This window comes from Doryrhamphus excisus, linkage group LG11 (assembly GCF_037039965.1).
Source record: "Doryrhamphus excisus strain RoL-2023G ecotype Guam linkage group LG11, RoL_Dexc_Guam_v1.1, whole genome shotgun sequence".
NCBI lineage: Eukaryota > Metazoa > Chordata > Actinopteri > Syngnathiformes > Syngnathidae > Doryrhamphus > Doryrhamphus excisus.
This window is the reverse complement of record NC_136367.1, coordinates 4708278-4721370: the sequence shown is the minus strand read 5'-3', so window position 1 is coordinate 4721370 and position 13093 is coordinate 4708278. Positions and strand designations below refer to the sequence as shown.

The 13093-nt window shown below is 35.3% G+C and overlaps 1 protein-coding gene across 11 annotated transcripts in view; it reads right to left on the bottom strand.

Annotated features, from left to right (window-relative positions):
- Window positions 1–13093, bottom strand: part of gphnb (gephyrin b) — a 179251-nt gene that overhangs the window by 47679 nt on the left and 118479 nt on the right. For all 11 annotated transcript variants that reach the window (XR_009119165.2, XM_058046186.2, XM_078794532.1 and 8 more), the window contains 4 exons: window positions 10504–10561; window positions 10334–10426; window positions 6547–6641; window positions 3563–3629 (listed from right to left, as the gene is read on the bottom strand). Coding sequence is in view for 10 of the 11 variants with exons in the window: in XM_058046186.2 (XP_057902169.2) it covers window positions 3563–3629; window positions 6547–6641; window positions 10334–10426; window positions 10504–10561 (313 nt within the window). In the remaining variant the exon portion in view is untranslated. The remainder of the gene's footprint in view (window positions 1–3562; window positions 3630–6546; window positions 6642–10333; window positions 10427–10503; window positions 10562–13093) is intronic.

Below are 13093 nucleotides of genomic sequence, written 5' to 3'. Positions count from 1 at the left end.
AAGGCAGCTTAGCCCGAGCTCCAGAGTTCATACCTATGGACAATTTGGAGTCGCTAATTAACCTAGCATGTTTTTGGAATGTGGGAGGAAACCGGAGTACCCGGAGAAAACCCACGCATGCACGGGGAGAACATGCTAACTCCACACAGAGATGGCCGAGGGTGGAATCAAACCCTGGTCACCTAGCTGTGAGGTTTGTGCGCTAACCCCTCGAACGCCGTGCAGCCCAAGCTAAAAATTTTGAAGGTTAAATTTTCACTTTTAAAAAAAAAATCAGTAAAATATGATGGTGGTAGTGTGATGGTCTTGGGCTTTTTTTTTGCTGTTTCACGACTTATTATAGTCCTAAACCTTGGATTTTGACTGTGACACTTAAGCACCTGTGCACCGACATTGAAACAGGTGGTACACCCTGGACTGATCGCAAGCCATTCACAGGGCACATATAGACAAACAACCATTCACACTCACATTCATACCTATGGACAATTTGGAGTCGCCAATTAATTAACCTAGCCTTTTGGAATGTGGGAGGAAACCGGAGTACCCGGAGAAAACCCACGCATGCACGGGGAGAACATGCAAACTCCACAGATGGCCGAGGGTGGAATTGAACCCTGGTGTCCTAGCTGCGAGGTCTGCATGCTAACCACTAGACCGCATGTCTTTGCATGTCTTTGCAGGAAAAGTGCAATACAAATAAAGTTGATTTTGATTTGTGTACTGCCTGCATTGCATGCTGGGGTATCTCTGGGTACCTCTGCTCTGTCCTGGAGGGGAGTAACTGTCAAGAACACTAAAGCGAAGCATCCTAGATATACTTCTCGTGAAGTCAATGCAGGGCCGAGTAAGAAGAAGAAGAATGAAAGTGAAGGTGATGATGACGAAGAGGACCTCTGCATGACAGACAGCACCCACTAAGAAAGACGGGACACAAAGCGAGGATACAATTTCCGCCATTATAAGGGCGAACTCTAACGATGATACAGTGTGGTTCGTTTGACAAGTGTTAGCTCTCCGCTACGGAATCAAGTACGATGATTCTGATGGCTAATGCATGAGCACACACACCAGCGACCGAGTCTGATGTGTGATATTATTCATGTGATTGCTTCTGCCCGTCTATAATGAATGATAACCACCACCTAGCATAAGAGCGATAAAAAAAAAAAAAAAACGTTAGGGATGCAATGTAATTTGCAATAATAATTTGTAATTTGGCGATATCTCTCAATATCAGAGAATATAAACATAGCTCCGCCCATCTGTGTCTGCAATGAGGGGAGGATCTCTTGAGTGGGTCATGGGGTCACTGATATAGCGATAGTAAACATCGATCGGGAAGATGCGAGCGTATAACGTATAGTTTAAGTTTTTTATTATTATATTACTAATAAAAAACTTTTTTATTAGTAAAAAAATGGGTGGGGCATGGGGTAACTGATAAATAATAATAAAAAAACCTTATAGTTTAAGTATTTTTATTATATTATATTACTAATAAAAAACTTATAGTTTAAGTGTTTGTTATTATTTATTTATTCATCTATGTATCTAAGTATCTAAGTATCTAAGTATCTATGTATCTATGTATCTATTTATCTATTTATCTATTTATCTATTCATCTATTCTTATATATTTATTTATTTATATTTATTTATTTGTTTATATATTTATATATTTATTTATATATTTATATATTTATATATTTATTTATATATTTATATATTTATATATTTATATATTTATATATTTATATATTTATATATTTATTGATTTATTGATTTATTGATTTATTGATTTATTGATTTATTGATTTATTGATTTATTGATTTATTGATTTATTTATGTCAAGTACCAAAGTACGAGGTGATACGACCATACAATGCCATAATGGGTACCATAGTAACGAAAGTTGAATAAACATGAAAAATTATTTCATGTGAGCAGCATAAAATTGACCTTTCATACTATTGTGAAAAACACACAAAAAGAATAAATAATTTTTTGGAAAATTAGGTTGCGGAAAAACATGTTAAGTAACTGTCAATACAGTTACCATAGTAACTGTATTGACAACTGTATTGACAGTCACAATGGTACCCATTATGTCATTGTATGGTCATATCACCTTGTACTTTGGTACGTGACAAAAAATAAAAAATACATGAATAAAAATTTTAAAAAACTATATTATGAAAGCAGGAAGTGAACAAATGTACCAGATGGAGGGGTAGGATTTAATAAGCTTTGCTTCTTCCTACTCCTTTTGGACATGTGGAACTGTGAACTGATTATGGGATGCATTCAATTGTAATCTGATGCATGTTCAAATGAAATTTGTACAATGAGACAAAGACAGATTCGGTCATCACGGCAGAGCATGGAGAAAAAAAAATCAAAAATAAATCTGAGCGCATGGAATCAGACATTAAAACAAATACGCTCCCACGTGCGTGCAAACATCACACGCAGTACGAGCCCACACATGGACTGTGATCCACGCTTTTTCCAAATACAGTCAATGAATCACTCCAATGAGTATACAAAGACACGTATTCTATTTAAATCCATACGTATACTGTATAGCGTGTACATAGTATACACACAATCTAGTAAGTATCTCAGGGTTCTGGAGTGAGGGAAGGTGGTAGGTGGAGGTCGATAAGGAGATTTGGCGATACCAGTCCACCCTTGATATTCACACTGCCAGAGAATAAGAACACGTAGCAGGAGGCATCAGTGTAATGGTAATGGTAATGGTAATGGTTTTATTTCATTTGAACATGCATCAGATTACAATTGAATGCATCCCATAATCAGTTCACAGTTCCACATGTCCAAAAGGAGTAGGAAGAAGCAAAGCTTATTAAATCCTACCCCTCCATCTGGTACTTTTACAATCAGTAACTGTTACATTTGTTCACTTCCTGCTTTCCTAATATAGTTCAAGTTAATAAGAATTGGATGACATTTTTAGCTAATTGGTTATTTTTAGCCTTATGCATTATTTTAGCTGTTTGAAGATGAACTATATCAGTAAGTTGAAGTATTTGTGATTTTAGAAATAAGGAGTTAGTATGTTCTCTGTAGGCGGCATTATGAATTATCCTTACTGACCTTTTTTTGCAGTACATTTAGCGAGTGAAGATTGCTTTTATAGTTATTAGCCCATATTATAACCAGGGCAGATCTAGGGCACGCTCGAAGGATTATGCCTCACAGCTGGCCTGGGAATGCCTTGGTGTCCCCCCGATCGGACTGCGAAGTCTGGGCTTCCCAACTGAGACTGCTTCCCCCCGATAAGTGGTAGAGAATGTACCTAACACCTGAAGAAATCTATTATACTAAGAAAACATGCAGTTACCAAACGTTACGTCTTGTCAAAGCATCGTCCTGCTGGAAAATGTTGAGTGAAATTACCCGTGAAACTTAAGTCCTCTGCTAGCACTCTTCTTTGCCGACAGATAGCACCATCAAACCATTTTGGAGTAAAGTTATTGTAAAAACCATAAACCAAATTTCCATTCATTTTAATGCAATAAAAAGTAATCAACCTACCTGGGAGCCTTTCTTACTTCCTGGTAAATTAATGATGAGCGTCTTGCCTCGGATACCGCATACAGGTCTGGAATACACAAACCCACAAGAAACATGGAAGCAGGAACACGCCATACAAAAAGCAAAACACTAAATATAAATATAAATATAAATATAAATATAAATATAAATATAAATATAAATATAAATATAAATATAAATATAAATATAAATATAAATATAAATATAAATATAAATATAAATATAAATATAAATACTAATAAATATAAACAAACATAAACATAACATATATAAACACAAACTATAAATATAAACACAAATATAAACACAAACTATAAACATAAACACAAAATATAAATATAAATATAAATATAAATATAAATATAAATATAAATATAAATATAAATATAAATATAAATATAAATATAAATATAAATATAAATATAAATATAAATATAAATATAAATATAAATATAAATATAAACAAATATAAACACAAACTATAAACATAAACACAAAATATAAACATAAACATAAATATAAGCACAAAATATAAATATAAATATAAACACAAAATATAAATATAAATACATACTATAAATATAAACACAAAATATAAATATAAATATAAACACATACTATAAACATAAACATAAATAAAAAATATAAATATAAACACATACTATAAACATAAACATAAACATAAATAAAAAATATAAATATAAACACAAAAAATAAATATAAATATAAACACATACTATAAACATAAACATAAACATAAATATAAAATATAAATATAAACACAAAATATAAATATAAATACAAATATAAACAGAAATATAAACACTAAATATAAATATAAACATAAACATAAATATAAACACAAAATATAAAGATAAATATAAACACAAACTATAAACACAAACACAAACACAAATATATATAAATATAAATATAAATATAAATATAAATATAAATATAAATATAAATATAAATATAAATATAAATATAAATATAAATATAAATATAAATATAAATATAAATATAAATATAAATATAAATATAAATATAAAATACATCTTGGATCCTCCGAGCTAAGCTAAAATAATTAGTTGTAGCTGAATCTAAAAATGGTACACGGCTTCTAAGTATATCTGCAGCTCTGCCAATCTTGGAGGAAATATTTTGAGCACCACATTGTGCAGTTGCCAACCCTCCCTATTGTCTCGAGAGACTCCACTATCTCTATCTCTGCGTCACACTTCCTTCCCATTTTTGGAATTTACACCCGTTCAAATGTATTCGTACATCTGCAATTCCCACCCAGACATCAACAGGTAATCCTGGAAGAGCCCATCGCTCTGGTTTAGCCGATGAGAAGAGGAGGAAGTCGATGAATCAGCGAATTGAAAGCAGTCGAAAAGTAAATATCATCAAGCGATGTGGGAATGGAAAAAGCTTTAAAGGCAGAGGCGCAACGCTTATTTGGAGATTTGACATGCCCACTTGTATGTCGAGCGTGGGAAGTTTTTGAAAATAGGGAAAACTTGAAAAGCATTAACAAGCTGTGACTATAGTGAAAATGCTTTGAAAAAGAAGATTAGATGCTGTTTTATATGCTGAAAAGAAGACGGCAATCCTCATGGCCGTATAAAAACATCCTGTTTAAACTTTGCAGTGAGATAAATACGACTGGAAAATATCGAGCAATATTCCTGTGTACATACGTACAGTACCAAGACAACACTAACGTAATGTTAATCACCTTTTATGTATTATAATGTTAACTTTTACACACAAATCCAAATGTCAGCAAAAATGTACAGTTTGATTCAAATCGGACTACTAGAATTACTACGTAACATATTCTAGATATAATGAATTATGAGTGGTACTTTACATTGTTTGAATGTATTTTAATGTTATTGCCTTTAAAAAACTTTTTGAAGTTTTACATTGTTATAAATATAAATATAAATATAAATATAAATATAAATATAAATATAAATATAAATATAAATATAAATATAAATATAAATATAAATATAAATATAAATATAAATATAAATATAAATATAAATATAAATATAAATATAAATATAAACAAACACAAAAACAAACAAACACAAAATAAAAATAAAAATAAAAATAAAAATAAAAATAAAAATAAAAATAAAAATAAAAATAAAAATAAAAATAAAAATAAAAATAAAAATAAAAATAAAAATAAACATAAAAATAAAAATAAATAAAAAATATAAACACAAATACAAACACAAACACAAATACAAATACAAACACAAATATAAATAAACACAAAAACAAAAACAAAAACAAAAACAAAAATAAAAATAAAAATAAAAATAAAAATAAAAATAAAAATAAAAATAAAAATAAAAATAAAAATAAAAATAAAAATAAAAATAAAAATAAAAATAAAAATAAAAAAACACAAACACAAACACAAACACAAATATAAATATAAATATAAATATAAATATAAATATAAATATAAATATAAATATAAATATAAATATAAATATAAATATAAATATAAATATAAATATAAATATAAATATAAATATAAATATAAATATACATAATATATTTATTATACTCCCATGTGCACAATTACATGCACGACTGCAATGGTACTCATATTTGCCAGTATCAGACGCATGTATACAATTTCAATGGAATGTTTTGGAAAATTTCCACCGACAAAATACTGCAAAAATATTGTTGCAAGGTTATTTCGTAATTTGAGTTTTTTTGTCACTGCATCGGGACTCACGGGTGCTCGTCACCGTCATACTCTTACCGCATTTGTATAAATGTATAAAGGAAAAACAAGCTGATTCCTTCCTGGCCGAGCTGCAAAACAAACGATCGGCATGTTTCACTGACTCACGGGCGCAGAATGAACATAACTTCGTTTGTGGCAGGGATTAAAAAAAAAAAAAAAAAGCGAGGGAGTTTCTGACCTGGAAAGCATGCCTAGTGGTGTGACGTTGAGGGATCCCATCAACATTGCCAGCGACATCCCCGGAGCCTCACGCTCTATCACCTCCTTAGTGGCCTGGAGAAATGACAGAACAGAGGGAGGGATGCATTAGTGGCATCGTAGCTGAACAAACTGTCTGCATCTTAGCTTTCCCTCATCCTCTTCCTCTTCCTCTTCCTGTGGATGGAGTCAGTAGATACAAGTCCATACAAATGTACATTTGTGTGGACGTGTTGGATTATTCATCTGTTGTATGCCAATATGTTTCATGCTATTGCCATCATGCTGTTTGGTGTTTGTTTGAATGGATGATTGGAGGAAGCTTATTGGAGGAAGGACAAAACAAGACGTATTGGCAATTTTAACTCCACCCTACAAGACGATAGAGTCTATGCCTGCAGAATTTCATTCATTCATTCATTTTCTACCGCTTCTACCGATTACGACCTTCTACATATGGCTTTTAAGACTATTAGAGCCCTCTAGACATGAAATAACACCCCTATAGTAACCTTAATAGTCACCTAATATAGTAAACATTCATTCATTTTCTACTGCTTAACCTCACAAGGGTCGTGAGGGTGCTGGGGCCTATCCCAGCTGTCTTCGAGCGAGAGGCGGGGTACACCCTGGACTGGTGGCCAGCCAATCACAGGGCACATAAAGTATTCCCGGAAAGTGGGATTCCTTATTCATAAATGTGGATATTTTCATGGTGAGATCATAGAAAACCTGGTGGTGGCCTTCTAAATATGGCTTTTAACACTGTTAGAGCCCTCTAGACATGAAATAACACCCCTATAGTCATCTTAATAGTCACCTGATATAGTAAACATTCATTCATTTTCTACTGCTTATCCTCACGAGGGTTGCGAGGGGTGCTGGAGCCTATCCCAGCTGTCTTCGAGCGAGAGGCGGGGTACACCCTGGACTGGTGGCCAGCCAATCACAGGGCACATATAGACAAACAACCATTCACACTCACATTCATACCTATGGACAATTTGGAGTCTCCAATTAACCTAGCATGTTTTTGGAATGTGGGAGGAAACATACGTATGCTCGGGGTGAACATGAACAAACCACTCATCCACTGCGCCGTCTAAAGGATGTACAACCCTTACATGACCTCCCAATCTACCAAGAAGGATTGAGGGACCGTCTAGTAATTACAGTAAATATCCTAATGAGACACAAGGTACTGTACTATTTTTTTATTCCTGCAACAGAAGTTTTCAGGGTCTTCTGCGTACATTTATGTTATATTACTTGAGGCGCTGGGTTGCTTCCAGAGAGATGGAGGAAATATTGTCTTCTCCTCCAGCTGTGTGTGTATATGTGTGTGTGTGAGTGCTAAGTTGTCCTTGACTTGAGTGACACTTCAAATGCACCATTAGCATGAAGGAGGGCGGGAAGAAGGAAAAAAAAAAGACTTCAAAGAAGACAAGTCACCGATGGGTATTGTGGGCCTTGACTCAGGAGAGAGATGGGAAGGAGTGTAGGAGGGACCGAGGAAGAGTGTTGGGGGGGTTACTGATAGCTGTATGATCCATATAGTTTGTCATATAAAGAGACTGATTGGACAACAGGAAGATTGATTGATAGGACAGACGATCAATGAACCTACAAAATGATTAGCTTGTTTTTTCAATGTATAAAATATTTGTATATTATTATTTTTTATTATTATTATATAACACACATACTAATCTCAATATTAGGCAAACATACATAAGCTAATGAATCTCATTATGCTTAGTTTTCATTATTTTAACTATTTTCCGGACTACAAGTCACTCGGAACAACATGCCAAGTTGTATTTTGTAGTAAAAATAAGTAATTAAAAAATAAGTACGTAAAAATAAAAAATAAGGAAAAATAATAAAAATAAGGAATACGAATCTAAATATAAAAGTGGTAGGTGCTGTTCAGAATAAATATACATCAGGGCTGCACTGTGGTCGTGTGGTTAGCGCTCAGATTTCACAGCTTGGAGACCCGGGTTCGATTCCACCTTCGGCCATCTCTGTGTGGAGTTTGCATGTTCTTCCCGTGCATGCGTGGGTTTTCTCCGGGTACTCCGGTTTCCTCCCACATTCCAAAAACATGCTAGGTTAATTGGTGACTCCAAATTGTCCATAGGTATGAATGTGAGTGTGAATGGTTGTTTGTCTATATGTGCCCTGTGATTGGCTGGCCACCAGTCCAAGGTGGACCCCGCCTCTTGCCTGAAGACAGCTGGGATAGAATCCAGCATCCCCCGCGACCCTTGTGAGGATAAGCGGTAGAAAATGAATGAATGTTTACTATATTAGGTGACTATTAAGATGACTATAGGGGTGTTATTTCATGTCTAGAAGGCTCTAACAGTGTTAACAGCCATATTTAGAAGGTGGTAAGCAGGTTTTCTATGATCTCACAATGAAAATATCCACATTTATGAATAAGGAATCCCACTTTATGGGAATACTTTATGTGCCCTGTGATTGGCTGGCCACCAGTCCAGTAAACAAAAGGTAGTATTGCACATATTTTTCCACTTGAATTAATGAATCTTTTTCAGTATCTTAACATAACACATGACAGTTATTCAACTGTACAAAAGCATAAAAAGATACCTGGGACGGCTAAATAGGCTAAAAGCCAGGATGTCCAAGTTCACCAAGCTCCCAATCTCATTTATATTATTTACATATGTTGACCTGGAGGTTGTTTCTAATGGTCTGCATTAGATCTGAATACCATACAACTCCTTGTACATATATTTGGGACTTCCCAGTTTACACATTTCCTGTGAGATAAACTCAGACGACACCTGGAGGAAGTATAAGGTTCTTGTTATTGATGAAGACCAAATACAGTCACAAGGTGTATCTTAAACCCCCGTGAGCACACATGGAGATGAAGAGATGTGTCGGTCCACTACCGAGTACGGGGTGAAACCAGATAGCTGCTATTATCAGAAACCGTTACACGTCTCCTCTACTCTCCCTTCTTTCTTTCCTTCCAGGAAGATTGCTGCTGTCTAACGTGATTGATGATGGCCGGCGATACTGCTGAAGCTCAGCTCCTGCCAAGTTGAGTGTGTGTGTGTGAGTGTGTGTGTGTGTGTGTGTTGGAGACGGAGGATAATCATGCAGTATAAGTCAAGTTGTGTGCTAAAATCACGTGTACAATGCATGTACAAATACTGCATACTGTACCACCAAATGATATTTTGATAACAAATAAAGAAATATCAAAACATAACCTCTTAAAATAGAAAACATAAACGAGTAATACAAGAAATACTCGACATACACGACACAAATGTACTGACACCTGCCACCCATTATGGCTTAATTGCTTACAAGATGCCACATTACGCAAAAAAAAAAAAAAAAAAGAATCTGTAAGGATTTGACTTCAGCCTCTTTATTTCCCATGGGATGTTGGGGCTAATTATATGTTAATCATCACCACACACACACACACACACACACACACACACACACACGTGTAAGCAAGTGTGTGTCAGCAAAAACGGTTTGTGTTCAGAACCCAACAGGAGAGCTTTGTCTGTTTTTTTTTTCTTAAATAAGCAACCTCTAAACACAGACCAGATAAAAAAAAATACCTCCAAACTCACACTTTGAACTGTAATTAAATTATAATAAAATTCCTCATTCCTAATTATTATTATATTTTTGTAGTTCATTCAATAACCCGGCAATAAAAAAGACAAAGTGTCAAAGTTACAAGAAAAAACAACAACAAGTGAACTCACCTCTGGTGTGACGTCTCTTGGAGCAAACCCGGTGCCCCCCGTGGTTAAAATGAGGTTAAGTTCCTTTTCATCGCACCAGTCCACTAGAGTTTCCTGTTGGTACATGAAGGTCCACACATTAAACGCATGTGGGTAAAATTGGTGCTATATTCGTGAAAATGCTAATGTACCTTAATTTCATCTATTTCATCTGGTACTATCTTGTAGGCCACAATCATACCACCCAACCTGAGAAAAAGAAGAAAACAAGACAATAAGTATAACTTTTCTCATTGGAAATAATAATAATGATAAAGTATAAACAGGAACTGGTGTTTAGTTGGTACCTTAAATAATGACAATGACACAAAAAATAATAAATAGAAGAATTACTGCACTTTATACCTCAAAATCAGGTGTGAAAAATAAAAATAAAAATAAAAATAAAAATAAAAATAAAAATAAAAATAAAAATAAAAATAAAAATAAAAATAAAAATAAAAATAAAAATAAAAATAAAAATAAAAATAAAAATAAAAATAAAAATAAAAATACACTCCCCGTGCATGCATGGGTTTTCTCCGGGTACTCCGGTTTCCTCCCACATTCCAAAAACATGCTAGGTTAATTAGCCACTCCAAATTGTCCATAGGTATGAATGTGAGTGTGAATGGTTGTTTGTCTATATGTGCCCTGTGATTGGCTGGCCACCAGTCCAGGGTGTACCCCGCCTCTCGCCCGAAGACAGCTGGGATAGGCTCCAGCACTCCCGCGACCCTCGTGAGGAAAAGCAGTAGAAAATGAATGATTTAATATGAATTTACTCTATGTGCCCTGCGATTGGCTGATCAGCACCGGACAGTTCCAGTGGTTGAGTGTAGGGCAGGGGTGGGCAAATACTTTCACTCGTGGGCCGCATTGAGGAAACAAAATTGTCCGGGGGGGCCAGAACATATATATATATATATATATATATATATATATATATTTAACACACACACTATTTTATACTTATAATTTTCCTTGAATTTTTTTTTGTCTAATTTTATCTGTGAGTTTTCAGCTGTATGTTTTCATGTCCCTTTTTTCAGGAGCACTTTAAACATCACACCACATCTAACTACGTCATTTAATTTGACAGTTTTGTTGTTTTTTTTTACTAAATAAGACTTGCAAGTCATGTTGCCAGTTTGTATGTTAAAAGTTGAAATACTTAGAAAGCAACTGGCGGGCCGGATTCAAACGCTTGCTGGGCCGCATGTGGCCCCCGGGCCGTAGTTTGCCCACCCCTGGTGTAGGGGAACTAAAGGCTGAATTATGCTACAAGTCAGTCACAGCGACAACTCCACCAGTCCAGGGTGTACCCTGCTGGGATAGGCTCCAGCACCCCCAACGACCCACGTGAGCATAAGTGGCAGAAAATGAATTAATGAATAATAATAACAATATATTTTATTTGTATAGCGCTTTTCAGAGTACTTAAAGACGCTTTACAGTGAAAAAATAAAAAATAGAGTTGAGTAAAAAAACAAAGTAAAAGATGCATTAAAATACAATATAAATACATTCATTCATAGCTAAAAACAAGACATTAAAAACTATCCTTAATTTAAACAGATGGGTTTTGAGTTGTTTTTTGAAGGTGGGTGAGAGGAGGGTGGGGGGCAGCGATGGAGAAGGCTGAATGAAAAAAAAAAAAGATTGATGCTTGACTTATTTGTCATCTATAACACAAAGCTGACACTTCCACACTTAAACATGAACATAAACACAACACTAAAGTGAAAACAAAATATTGTACAGGATGCCCTTGAACATCTCCCCCCCAGAAGGATTTTCCAAAGGACAGCCCACTGAAGAAGAAACTGCTTGTCCTGATGCTGTCGAGCCCTTGCGACCTCTTGTGGTCACTCTGATAATGACACCTCCCCCCCTCCCCATCCCAAAACAACCCTAAGGCTCAAGGTGAAGGCTTTGCACAGACACCTCTTATGTAACCAACCACCCCTCCTTTTTAGCATGTGCTATTTTTGGAAGAGAAGTGCATCATGTTTCCCCTCTGTGACGGCCACTTAAACACCATGATACCCCCCCAACCCCCACTACACCCCCCCAACCAACTCGGGGAACATTCATTTTTAAGCCTTTCAGACACTTTTACTCACACACAAGCTTATATGCGATAAAGGAGACTCTTTAAAAAGGTCCATTTTCCCTCCAAAAGCATATACGGTACTACCAAGAGCGGTACTACCCCCCCCCCCCCAGAACACACACACACTGACACACACACACTCCTTTGCTGACATTTCAGTGATGGCACAAGTGATTTACTTCCACTGATGCTTTGGAGGGAGGATGGCCATCTCTGTACGTATGCAAGTTTGTGTGGATCTGAGCGGACTCAAACACTCGCCCTATATTGTATGTGTGTGTGTGTGTGTGTGTTACACCTCGGGAGAGTAAAGGAGCTGTCAAGACAAATCACCTCTCTCCCTCTCCTGGGGTTTTTATGGCGCTCTGTTTCAGCCCAAATGAAAATATGCTCAACACAAATAACGAGGGTTCCTTCCCACTGTTTCCTAGGCAACCCCTCCTGTCTGAAGCTTCTCGTCGCCGTGGCGTTCATCACCAGTGTGTGCGTGTGAGGGAGTTTGTGTTGCAACCAGTGAATGTTTGCAAATGTTGTTGTTGTTGCCATCACGGATGGTATTTTTGGTGGTTGAGGTGGTTGCTGGCTGGGCTTGCAGCGTTTAGCTTAGCCGTCAATACGCGTGGATT